Raw genomic sequence first — 13,803 nt, forward strand, 5'->3', positions numbered from 1 at the left:
GATTCTAGGTAGTTGGCTCTATTCTGCAGATTCTTCTTCTTTTGGAGTTTGTGGCTCGAAACAAGCATGTATGTACTTATTATCTTAATTAATAATCATGGGTGTGTTTTTGGCATAACGTGAAATAAATCAGATGCGCTCTGACTGCAGATTGGTATGTTAACGACGCAGCACTTTTGCATTTTTTAGCAGAAGAAACTGACCTGCACGTTCACGCTGTGAAGGTGCGCAAACAGGTAATTTAAGAGAACATCAACGTTATTTTATTCTTTATTCTGTTTATTGTTGATGTAAAAGTTGGGTTTGTGCAGCTGCGTGTCCTTGTGTGTTTGTGTGACAAGCTGGGATGTACGCGTGTTAAGAAAGTGTGGCCTACCTGCATTGCCAAAAGAGCAATGAATATCTTACTGATGAGTGTTTTTCATTGCTAAGATAGCAATCTGCCATAAATTTACCTGAAAACACCTTATTTCGAGACCACCATGCCCATCGGCATAGATTTATTCCTAAGCGACTTTGCTATTTAAACGATGCAAAGTGTAAAAATAGACTGTTCGTAAGGTGTAAAATAGCAATTATCTCATTAGCAAGGTCTCATTTTTGTCTAATGCTATTTTTCCTAATCAATTTTAGCAGAAAAATGAGAATTTCAAATGCCGTACCTTTCATCAAAGATCAACATTTAAGCAAGTGTGCACACTTCAGCAGGTAAGATAAATATGCTAGGAAACTCACAAAATTATCATTAGTTGTAGCCCTAGTATACTGGTTAGCGACTCTGAACTTTGAACTGGTCCAATCAACAGCCTCGGTATGAAAAGTATACATTGGGAAATAATATTTTTATCATATGTTTACACTTAATGCTGAAATGTCAACCACCATACAAAGCTAAATTTGGCTTCTTATTAGGCAGGTTTTTTTTTTTTTTTCTCTCTATTTTACGTTCCACCTTATATTATCCAGCAGCTACATTCTGGCACTAGTACATGTCTAAAATTGCGAAACTAAGGTGGAGGAATTCATATAAGAAGCAAACATCAGCTATTTTGTTTTCCGCATTCTTTACAAACCAAGCTGATTCCATTTTCTCACCCATGAAAATAGTGGCGCAAACAATGATAGCAGGTAGCTTTATGTGCTTCCATGTTTACTTAGCAAGCTTAACTAATAACAGGATGTATGTGTTGAGGATGTGTTGGGTTTGCACAGTTCCACATTGGGTTGGGTCGTGTAGTGTATAATACTGTATCTACTCGGTTTGTGTTAAATTTACTTTTTTTTTTATTCACCATAAAAATCAGGAAAACTCATTCAGCCCAAGGCTTAACCCTCACTGCTCCCCTGGCACTGCAGCAATGGCTTACCATATACTTATACCCACTTTACCACTGTTTGTGTGTGAAGACGTGTTTTTGTGTCAATGGGTTAAAGGCAGAGCCCATATTCCATCTGTGTCCAACACAAGTATGGTCAATATGGTTGTCAAATACTGCTTTAGTTGTCATTTGGGCACTGGACATTTTCTAGTCAATGAAAAACATGTTTAATAAGTTAATTTAAATCCAACTCAACATACAAATGCAGGGTGCTTTAAAGTGAACATTAAATCGAACTTAAATATACACAATAATCGTGCTGATTCTGTAAAAAAAAATCAAGGTTCTATTCACAGTGGCAATTCTGTAGATCTTTAAGTCTTGTAGATCATAGCTTCAGTCCTCCTGCAGAAGAACCTTCTCAGGGGGTTACAGTCAGTCCACCGATTGTTCTGTGATGTTGCGACACAAAAATCCAAGATGCTTTATGTGTTACTGCTAAGCACCATTGAAATATTAGGATATTGCTCTTGTCTTTTCCTTGTTGCTTTACTCAGTCATATAAAGGCGGAGCACGGCTTTTGAGCCTAGACACAAACAAAATATATCACAACCTGGGATTTCTAGAGACCGTGAGTCAGCACTGTGGAAACTAGACTGTACCTCAACCGCGTAATCAATCCCAAATGTCTGGTGTAAAACAAACAAAAAAAAAACACTGGAGTCTTTTGGTTCCACTCCCTTTACTCCAAGACAGAAGGCATATGGGTGACCTTAAACAGATACATTTAGGGCTAGCAAGTCCCTAATGTACCATGAGAGATGCATACTGTGTCTAAGGGTTTGTGTGAGGACACCCTCCATCTTTATTATAGCTCCTGTAGAGGCTCAGTAGTACGTGGCACCTCAGGTGTCGGTGACGCACAGTTCTCTTCCTTGCCCACCCACTGGATGCCGTGGCCGTTTTCCCTGGGTATCGTAACAGGCGAATTCTGACGGTCCAGCGAGGTGAAAGTGGTGAACTGAACCCTCTTCCTCTTGCTGGTGGGCGAGTGCAGGGACTCGCTTCTGCCCGATTTGTTCCGGAGTGACCCCACGCACCCTACATTCGTCTCCCCGGACACTGAGGCCACCTGGCAGCTTGTCCTTCTCGTGAGAGTGCCACAAGTCTCCGTATTAGGTCCAATGTCAATTACAGTGGTGCTGTGCGTATCCTGCTGCAACGGGCTGCCTGGAACATTCATGACAAGCTCAGCATCTGTACCCAGCCATACCCAGTCGTGCCGATGGCCAGTATGCTCAGGAGCCTGCGATGGCGGCTGCTTGTGGCGGAATTTCACCAAGTACGAGATGCAGTTGACCAGGAATACAAGAATCGCCAAGCAAAAGACGCACAGTAACGCGTACATCCCAATCTCGAGGTCCGTAAGCGGCCGGTTTGTTAGTGGCCCTTCAGATTCGCCATCATCACCGTAGTCACTGTTGTCGTTTTTCGGCTCCTGCACAGGCACCTCCACCTGTGCAGGATAGTTGTTGTAATTCAGCAAGTTTCCTGGAGCTTTACCTGTGCTTTTCGTGACCTGAACACCATTGTCGAGATTCCTCGTACTGCTGTCCCTTCCCGGTCTGGCAGGACTGAGGATGTTCTCGTTATTCAGAATATTCCCAGGTTTGCTGACACCTGCTGAGGCGTCATTGGCTCCTCCCACATCCAGGTCATTCGCAAGGCTGCCTGCTGAAGAGGCTCGCGAGGTTGACTTGGTGGTGGTGGTTATCTTTCTCACTGCACTTTCCTCTCGTTCCAGAGCAGAACTTCTGCTCGGCACCTGCTCAGGCTGCTGCTGCTTCTTGTCACCATCTGTTTCCTCGCCGTCATTCCCGTAGTCGCTGCTGTTGTCCTTGGCGTTCCCCACCGCTATGCTCCCCGTGCCGCTGCCGTCGACGCTGTTGTTGTTGCTGCTGTTTTCCGCACGTCTGCTGTTTATCTGGAACTTGACCGTTAAGCTTCCGCTGCCCACGGCCAGAGTGCTCTTGCGCTTCGTCTTCTGGCAAACCTCGCTTATAGCCATTTCGGCTCTCACCAGCGCCCCCTGGCCCTCGCCCTCTGCCACCACGGCCAGAGGTGAATCCCGTATAGAGATGACGCCCTCGTCCAATGACGTAACAGTCAGGCGGTAGTGGGTGGGGTCGTATATGTCCAGAGGGGTCAGGGAGCCATCACTGAACTGCAACCATGAGCTCAACATCGCCTCCTAATGAAAGAGAAACAAATAACAAATTGTGTTGGCCAAACTTCTTTAGAATTCCTTGATGCCCAAACCATATTATTAGTGTTAAAATGTTACCTGTTTGGGGCTGTTGAGCACTTCTTGTGTGGTTGCCGTGGCGCTGATGGCTCGGTTGCTTCCAGTGCTGAGCTGCAGGTTGAGAGTAAGGCCGCTGACCAGCTGCAGGCCAAGCTCAGTGATGCTCACTCTCTCGTCCAGCACCCGTATCATCTTCTCCCCCAGGACAGAGTCCGACAGAGGAGACAGAACCTGAAGCGAAGGAGGAGAAGGGGCTATGTTAGTTGATACAAATTGGGAAACAGACAAACAAGCACTTTAATTTTCTTTAATTACTATTAGACCAATTGTCAAAGATAAGGTTGGCAAAAAAAAAGCTGGACCCAGAACAAAGTGTTGGATTGCACTGCTTTTCAGACGATTCAGTATGGAGTTGTAAAGGTTCTTAATGGTGTCCTGCAATAATCCGTCCCATGCAGCTTGAAAATTCATGCAGTTTCTGCAGGTAGGGGCTATCTATCTGTGTCTTCAAGGCAAGGTCTTAAACCAGCAGCAGCATATGGATGAGTATTGTCCTGTTGAAATGGCAACATGGATTATGTGTTCAGAAAAGGATGGGCCACTGGTTTCAGGACCTTATTAGCATAACTTCGGGCTGTCAAGGTGATCTGACCATGACACCAGGTCTTCCAAATGTGTGAAACAAACATTTGATGTTGGCGCTGACCACTGTGCCTTTACACATGGATTTTTTTTTGTCTTTTTCACCATATTAAAGGAAATTTCCTAACTTAAGGTAATCACCTGCCATTTTTAGAAAATCAATGACAGTCTGGCACAATTACCCACAAGAGTAATTTTTGTTAAAAGGTACAACTATTTTTTTTATGAAAAAATGCACTGACTGATACAATGACTGGTACAATTTTATCATGAATGCTTTAAGTGTATTATTAAATGCTCCAAAATAATTTAAAATCAAAAAATCTTTTTACACTAACTTCTATTGACATTTTTTTCTTCTCCTGTAAAGTTGGCATTTTGCAGGTTTTTACCCTGTTTGACTGTAGAGCAGCATGGTGTGCTGCATAGTCTATAACCACACAGGAATAACAAGACAAGATAAATTTTAATGAACCTTTATGGAGGTGGTGCCCACGTCCCGTCCTGACAGCACCCTGCCGGCCTGCAGACGGACGATGCTGGGGTCCTCCACCTTCAGGAAGTAGCGCACCAGTTTAGTGACGTCCACCTGCCAGTCAGAGCCCAGGAAATAGGCCTGAGGTTCCCGGGGGTCCGACTGCTCTGCCACGAAGTGTGTGAGGACTCGAACCAGAGCATGCTGGAACTGCAGCATGCAGCCTCGGCCTTTCCTCTCTTCCTCACTGCTCCAGCCCAGCCTGCTGCTCAGACATTAACACACAAACACACAGGTACATGTTAATATTCAGAAATGTGTTAAAAAAAGCTTACACCAATAAAAATGTACCACACAATGTCCTTGTTATGTTATGTTTTTTGATGGTTTATTGGTGTAGATACTGTAAGTATTTAAGCAGATTAATAGATTTGCTTTGATCACGCTAGTCATGCTAGTTAATCAGCACGGTTAAGCATGGTCCTACTGACTGTCTACACTGCAAAAAAAAAAAAATAGTCATTTCAAATGACAAAAATTTAAATTTGACCAGCATTTTACTGTTAATCTACTGTAAATAATTTAAACAGTTTTCACAGACACAGACACAGACAGAGTGATATGAAGTTGGGTGTTGAGTGAGAAAGGGGCTGCTGGCCTTTCTGCCATGCATTTACATAACAAAAGTTGACTGATAGTTTAAAGAAGGAGCAGTGACGTCCTCAAGATCCTGAAATTTTGATTCATCATAGTGTTAATTAGGAATATATGTTTTGCTTCCTGTTTGCCAGCCTGTGTTCCCTTCACATGGGTAAATTACAGTAGTAACTAGTGCTCATATGCACTACAACAAGGTGGCCAGTCAGTCAACCATTGTTCAGCCAATGAACAAGACTACACACTGATGGTGAGTGAAGAGTACGGATGACGCACCAATATGCGAACAGATTATGTCAGGAGCTAATAGGAGAGATGGACTGTCTGTTTTTAAGTACTGAGAAAAGTTCAAAATTTACTAAGAAAGATAACTTCAGAAACTCAAAAAGATGCAAAAGGTAAAACAGCATGTTACCAGCGTCCCATAAGTGTCCCAATAAGCAACCAAGGGCGTTGTCACACCAGCATTATTTGGTCCAGTTACAATGGACTCGGGTTCGTTTTTGACCTTTAGTTTGGTTTGATTGAGCAGATGTGAAAACAGTAATCGCACACGGGGTCAGATCAAAACAATTGGACCCAGACCAGTCGGTTTAATCTGATATATTAGCCAGATAATGCTGATTACCAAAGCTATGAACAAACGCTGTGTCCAGTGTAGTATTAAAGCAACTTCACAATGCACACATATTCGCGCTGGATCACCAGCATCTGGTCATACCAGCATCTGGTCATACCAGCAAAACCTTCTATTCAACACAACTTTGCCATAACCATCGACTCTCTCTCTCTCTCACCGACAAAGGTTGCTAGGAACCTGGGTGTCATGGTTGATGACCAGCTTCTCTTCACGCACCATGTGGCCTCAGTTGCTCGATCCTGCCGCTTTGCGCTTTACAACATCGGAAAAATTTGACAGTTTCTGACGCAACAGGCCACCCAACTCCTGGTACAAGCTGTGGTAATCTCACGCCTCGACTACTGCAATGCCGTACTAACTGGCCTCCCGGCCTGTGTAGTAAAACCACTACAGATGATCCAGAATGCAGCAGCACGTTTGGTCTTCAACCAGCCCAAACGGGCACATGTCACCCCGCTGCTCATTGAGCTCCACTGGCTACCGGTCGCTGCTTGCATCAAATTCAAAGCGCTTACAATCGCCTACAAGGTGATGACAGTACAGGCTCCTTCCTACCTGCACTCGCTCCTGAAGGCTTACTCTACCTCCCGGCCGCTGCGCTCCTCCAATGAACGTCGCCTTGCTTTGCCAAACATTCACACAAAGCAATCCAGACTGTTCTCATACAGAGTTCCACAATGGTGGAACAAACTACCTTCCACTACCAGATCAGGAGAATCTCTCGCTATCTTTAAGAAACTCCTGAAGACAGAGCTCTTCAAAGAGCACTTACTCTCCTAACACCTCTAACAAACTAACTAATTCTAACCTCATCTCCTTCTTCCTCTTCTCTACTCCTCGATCCCATTATTTCCCTCTGACCTCCTTAAGGCCCTATCTATAGATGTTTTATTTATTTTTATTTTTTTTAACTTCTATTATTTTTGTACTTAACCTCTTCTATTATTTGCACTTCAATATTGTAAGTCGCTTTGGACAAAAGCGTCTGCCAAATGTAATGTAATGTAATGTAATGTAATCACAGAAACGTCTCGCTATATTTACTTTCTTCCGTTGCTACGTTTATGTTCTCCTGTGCCAGACAGCTCTGACCAATCAGATGAGACAGTGTGCTCGCATGGTTTATTGGTGCACATTTTGGTGAATTTAGTCTGAAACCAAACCAAACTAAAGGGAGAAACGCTCCAAAGTAATCAAACTCATCAACTGATTCGGACCAAAGAAACGAACTACAGATGTGAAAACCTCCTAAGCATCCACTGCAGTGAGCAGTTAGTTAATCAGGAAATGGTACTTCAGTACTTTGCTTTCTTACAGTGTAGACTGGTAACATTGATCCTTTTTGTAGACCAGCTAAACCATTAAATGCATACAATAAAATACCCTGTGCTGGTCAAGAGCAAAGCTGAACAACCAGCATAACCAGCTTTCATCAGGGTTAATTATACCATGCTGTTTTTTTTTATCATAATTTCATCTGTCATCTGTTGTATAACATTATTTCAATAGATCACCTCAGAGACCAATTACTCCAATTTACCAGGAGTCAAAATATCACTAGTATTAGCGTCAGTCATTGTGCTAAATGTTAATTCACTCTTGCTAGCCTGGATAATGCTATGGTTCTATAATGATTACTGCTCTGATTACATCATGATGACCAGTTCCCATTAACTCCCAAAAACTTGAAGGACAGAACACAATTGCAGCCTGTCAAAATAATATTTGCGTTGCTCTTTATATACAGATGGATCTCAGAGGAAATGCATTATTCAGGCTTTATTCTCACTCGGGATGATTAAATGAAATAAAGCCATCCTCTCTCTGGGACACAGAGAAATTTTAATGACATGGGCGCCTGGAACACATAATTACTGCCTGCCTTGATTGGATCACATTGTGAGTGAATGAATGACTTTGTCCGGCATGATTATGCAACAGCATTAAATCTGATGGCTTTTTTCACAATCTTACACAATGTTATTCAGAGCACATATGGATGTCAGCCTGCGTCGCAAATAATGTATTATACAACTTACACCATGTACTCGTGGCCAAAGTAGATTTTTATACTGACATTGTCGATCTAATCAGCGACACCCAGACAATCTCATTATTCTATTCATATATTAGTGTGTTTCTGAGTGTCTGCAGGAGTCTCTAAATCATTTACACATTCTAAGCTCCATCCTGGATATAAATTGAATATCAAATCTAATGTTTTGTTCTCTGCTGGGGGTTTTTAATCCTTGTAAAGGATACAAAGAAATGAATTATGCTTACAGCAGACTGCATATTAGCACTGTGAGTCCAATTCAAAGCCGTGATACATCAATTCTGAAACAGCACAAACTCAACACTGTGTGATGCAGTGTTCGTAGTGATGTGATGAGGTAATCGTAAAAACTTGATATGCTAAGAAAAACTGTGTTTTATGATACATGACAATCATGTATGGATAGATCATAGAACTGATATATACAGCTCTGAAAAAAAATTGAGACCACTTAAGTTTCTGAAACAGTTTATCTGATTTTGTTATTTATAGGTAAACGTTTGAGTAAAATGATTATTGTTGTTTTATTATTATTAGAGCATTTATTTGCAGAAAATGAGAAATAGCTGAAGTAACAAAAAAGATGCAGAGCTTTCAGACCTCAAATAATGCAAAAAAAAAAATCATATTGATAAAGTTTTAAGAGTTCAGAAATCAATATTTGGTGGAATAATCCTGGTTTTTAATCACAGTTTTCATACATCTTGGCATGTTCTCCTCCACCAGTCTTACACACTGCTTTTGGTCTAACTTTATGCCACTCCTGGTGCATAAATTCAAGTAGTTCAGTTTGGTTTGATGGCTTGTGATCTTCCACCTTCCTCTTGATTATTTTCCAGAGGTTTTCAATTTGGTAAAATTTTAAAAAAGTGGTCTCGTATTTATTTTTAGAGTGGATATTATATTGTTAAGAATGATAAAATAAATGCAATTTATTTTAAATACAGTGTTTTTTAACTACTCTGTTAAGTGAATCGTTCTATTTTCAAAAAATAACCCACACTTTTTTATTAAAACACAACAAATTAAGAAAAAATAAGAAATTAAAGATGTGCTTAAGTATGATTTCTTATAATAGACAACTTTTGAATATATCAGTATGTACGATAAATTGCCCAGCCCTTGGGTGTGGTGTCATTACCTCTTGTTGGAGGTGATTGGGATCCTCCAGTTCTTGATCTGACTCAGCTCTGTATCCGACACCTCAATGTCCAGAGGAAGACGAGGAATCCACACCTTCATCTCCAGCTGAGCACTCAGGTAGCTGTAGGTGAAGTTCACCAGCATCCGCACCCGACCCTTCGTCTCTTTACCGTTCACGTAGACAAAGTCACACCTGTCTGATACCTGAACAGAAGATCAGATGTCATACTTTAATAACATTAATACTTAATCATATTGCTAATTTAAAAAAAAGTTGATTGCAAGATACTGTAGTTTAAAAGTGATAGTAAAATATATCAATAAAATAAAATGTAACCCAAATGTAGCTAGTCAGATGTTTGGTGTCTCAAGTTTAGCCTCCTTAGCTATGAGGCTAATGTAGCTAATAAAAGTTTATACGCAACAGTTAGGATGCTAGCCTAAACAAAGTCAAGCTATTAAACACATTTTATTTAAAAAAATATGAAAAGAATTACAAAATGTGACTTTTCCCTCACTGATGTATCTGATTGTTTGTTTAGCTAGCTTGCTAGCCACATCAAGATATCTACTTAAATCACATATGCAATTCAACAATGAATACCTTTACACAGTTTAAGACACATACAGTTAGCACCATGCTAATTGCCGACTTTGTACTTCCATTACTTGTTAGCTAGCTTCATTAGCCTCATACCTCCAGTGTAAAACTAAGTAAAAGCTCATTACTATCTTGACTAACAGACTTCATTTTGTTCCATTGGGAGTGCTAGACCTTTACGCCATATTTTTCTTGTTCCTTCTTTTCTTGGTCCTTTTTGTACCCTTCATGTTTTCTTGCTTGTCTGTTTCCATGTCTTCCCTGCCCTGTTTGTTTTGCCCCCCGTTGTTCTTGTTGTTGTTTTGTCTCCTCCCTAGCCCTGCCCTGTCATAGGTATTCACACTTGTGTCTATTTTGTTACCCAGCCCCTCAGTATCTTCTCTAAGTGTTTTTTATTTCCTCAGTTCTACTAATAGCCCATGTTTTCCTTTGTTGTGTCCTGCTTTGTTTAACACTGGTTTGTTAATCTTTAGTCTGTTAGTTTGACTTAGTTTTTCTTGTCTAACTAGTCCTTTGTTGTCTGTCCTCTAGTCGAAATATTGTTTTTTTTTTTTCTAGTCTTAGTATGGTTTGTTTTCTTGTCTTAGTATTGTTTATCTTATTGTCTTAGTATTGGTTGTTTTTTTCTACCCTTATCATTGTTTGTTTTCTAGTCTTAGTATCATTTGTTCTCTTGTTTTAGTATTGTTTGTTACTTTGATAGTGCTCTTTATGACTTTTATTAAAACCTCCTGGCATTTGCATCCTGATTTTTTACAGAGTTACATAGCTAAGCTGTTCCGTCATTGATAGGTAAAGGGACATCAGTGCTTAAATACAGATAAAACATGCTACATTTTTTATCACAATTTTACAAAATTCATCAGCTATCTCAGCTTAACACTGAGATCGCTGGTCAAGAGTTCTGTTCACCTAGATGACCACCTTGACCACCAAAAAAAACCCCAAAAAACAGACCAGTTGTTAGTAATAGCTTGTCTTGAGCTGGATTTTTCAGCAAGTCCATATGTTTCTGAATCACTTTTAGTATTCCAGCCACTAAAAAAAGTTTCTTAGCGTAAAGGTTGGACATATTTTCTACTCCAACTTTATTTAGCCTAAATTATAAGTACTTGCTATCTAAACATGGATAGAAAGAGCAAAACAAAGTCAGGGGTGCAAAGTAAATGCAAAAAATGGCTCCTGATCTGTGCTGAAAACGGTGCTAAAATAACTGAGCAGTCAGCAGGGGGTGAAGAGGACATGCCTCCCTGGCTTTTTAAATTTTTTATGGAGGCACCCTGTTCTGCCCCCAGGAAAATACAGCCCTGCATTCTTACCTAAATCTACTGCAGACTGAGGGACACAGCTTCATGCTGTACATATTTCTATTTGCAATGGCCCTCAATGTTAATAAACTATACGTTTGGCTGAAGTCTAATTACATTTGACACAAAACGGATTTAGACGTCAGCTGTATGGAACACTAATTCACATCCCATCGAGCATCCACACACACCCACAACCTCCCAAACTCTTCCACAGGAAAAAAACTGATCAGCAATCAATTCCACAAAGGCAGAGCACTGAATAATTGCTAATAAGTTATGAGATAAAGAGCTTTCTATGCCCCACTAGCTGCTCGCTAACCTGATTGTACATGGTAATCAGGCGGCAAACGCTCTAAAGCACGGCTAATAAACTGAACACGGATCTCCAGGCGAGCGGCATAATCACATATAGCTTGGAAAATTTATGCTAATTCAATAGCAAGCCGTGCTAACGTACACCACACACGTATTTCCTGACGCTTTTCTCAGGCACTCTCTCTCTTTCTGTCTCCCTCTCCCTTTTATTTTATACTGGAAAGTAACCTTAGCACATTAGCTGTCAGCTTTTGGAAATATAGCGTACCTAACTGGAGGACATTTAAAGGCTCTTAGCGCTTTAGCCTTAGATTAAACGTGCAAATGAAACGTTTAAATCAGTTAGTTACAAAGGATTGAAACGCAGAGCCGCCCAGAAATTTTTAACACTGGCTCAGCTCTGAGAGACCGAACCCAGAATTTTAGTAAACGAGTGTAGAATGGACAGATGTTTGTGTTTTTGTTGTATGCAGTAATATGTGTATGTGACCCCAGTGACTTGCGTCTGACTCATCTCTCTCATCGTCATCTCTCTTTAATGGGTTATTGGTTTTGAACAGCGCTAATCCTCTGCAGGCCACACGCACACAGGCCCACTTGTACAGTGCTAATGTCAAATTTGTCATGCATATAATTATTATTATTATGTATAAATGCATAAAAGGGATTAATGCTCAACGCGTTATGTTTTTATTTCAATACTAATATTTAAGCATTCATTAACCTATAATGAGAAGGCCACAGTTGCTTTGCTACACTCTTTAATTGTTATGGTTTTAGTACCTTCTGAAATAAGAAAAAAAGGAAAAAAATATTATTATGTGGACAGTTTTGTTTAGATTTCCTTTATTATTAGATTAAACACTAATAATAATTAAAACACTCATACAAAAAGTAGTGCTTTTTAACACTGTTCATTAAAACACCTCCAACACTCTCCTCATGGGAGTCTACTATTATACTTTCTGAAAACATTGAACTTGTTTTTAACTATTTATGTTAATAGTAAAATCTCTTCATTGTGAGATATGCTGGTCCAGTGCTAAATTATGCTGGTGAATGCTAATTTGGTGGTAGTCTGATTCTGGTGTGTTGCTAGTAGTGCTAGTTAATGCTAAACTAGTGCTAGTTTATGCTGAAATTGTGCTAGTTAATGCTACATTAGTTCTATGCTAGTCTGGTGCTAGTTAATGCTAAACTAGTGCTAGTTTATGCTAGTTATTGCTAAACTAACGCTAGTTCATGCTAGTATGATGTTAGTTAATGTTAAATAGCGCTAATTTACGCTAGTCTGATGCTAGTCAATGCTAAACTAGTTCTAGTTTATGCCAGTATGGTGCTAGTATTGCTAAACTAGTTCAAGTTAATATTTGTCTGGTGCTAGTTAATGCTAAACTATTGCAAGTTAATGCTAGCATGGTGCTAGGTAATGCTAAACTAGTTCTAGTCAATGCTTGTCTGGTGCTAGTTAATGCTAAACTATTGCAAGTTAATGCTAGTATGGTGCTAGTTAATGCTAAACTAGTTCTAGTTAATGCTAGTATGGTGCTAGTCAGTGATGTCAGTAACGCGTTACTTAGTAACGCGTTACTCTAATCTGACCCTTTTTTTCAGTAACGAGTAATCTAACGCGTTACTATTTCCAATCCAGTAATCAGATTAAAGTTACTTATTTAAGTCACTGTGCGTTACTCTCTCTCTCTCTCTCTCTCTCTCTCTCTCTCTCTCTCTCTCTCTCTCTCTCTCCACCTCATCTCCTCCACACACACAGACACCGCTCCCTTACCCTGCGTTCACACTGGAACGCGACGAGTCGCTTGTGTCGCCCAGCGTTTGTCGCTTGTGGGCGTGTCAAGCTCAACGCCCGCGTTTATCATGGTCCAGCCTCCGACAAGAAAAAAGGCACAAAAAAGGAATCACTTGGCCACTTTATTCTCCAGCTATAACTCCCAAACTTGCTGGACTCTTGTGCGTTTCTGTGATTTAGCTGCGCTGGAAACGCAGCCGTTCCCACAGACTGATGTGGATCCACCCCGTTCAACAGAAAGAACCGGGAAAGAAACTAGAAATTCAGAGAGCAGGAGCTTGAGGACGTCGAACCGCCTTGTTTGTGATTGGTCCAAAGAAAAGCTAGGAGCCAATCGGGTTAGAATGTCGCTTCACCGCGTCATAACTCATTTGCATAAAGTTGAGAAAAATTCATCTCCGTGTCGCTTGTCGCTCTGTCGCTTTGTCGCTTGTCGCCTCTCGCGTGTCGCGGCGACAAATCGCGCCCTGCCATAGGAAATGAATGGTCGCCTGTCGCTTTGTCGCTTTCCAGTGTGAACGCAGGGTTACCC

The 13,803-nt window shown here is 40.8% G+C and overlaps 1 protein-coding gene across 1 annotated transcript in view; it reads right to left on the reverse strand.

The window, feature by feature from the left end:
* Window positions 1-1,522: 1,522 nt before the first annotated feature.
* The window catches only part of LOC103026612 (transmembrane protein 132D), an 87,595-nt gene continuing 75,314 nt past the window's right edge, over window positions 1,523-13,803 (reverse strand). Inside the window, exons 6-9 of the mRNA XM_022670485.2 lie at window positions 9,237-9,442; window positions 4,743-5,007; window positions 3,665-3,856; window positions 1,523-3,571 (exon numbers count right to left, since the gene is read on the reverse strand). Of these exons, the coding sequence (XP_022526206.2) occupies window positions 2,189-3,571; window positions 3,665-3,856; window positions 4,743-5,007; window positions 9,237-9,442 (2,046 nt within the window). The 3' untranslated portion in view covers window positions 1,523-2,188. The remainder of the gene's footprint in view (window positions 3,572-3,664; window positions 3,857-4,742; window positions 5,008-9,236; window positions 9,443-13,803) is intronic.

Source organism: Astyanax mexicanus, chromosome 12 (assembly GCF_023375975.1).
Source record: "Astyanax mexicanus isolate ESR-SI-001 chromosome 12, AstMex3_surface, whole genome shotgun sequence".
Classification (NCBI taxonomy): domain Eukaryota; kingdom Metazoa; phylum Chordata; class Actinopteri; order Characiformes; family Acestrorhamphidae; genus Astyanax; species Astyanax mexicanus.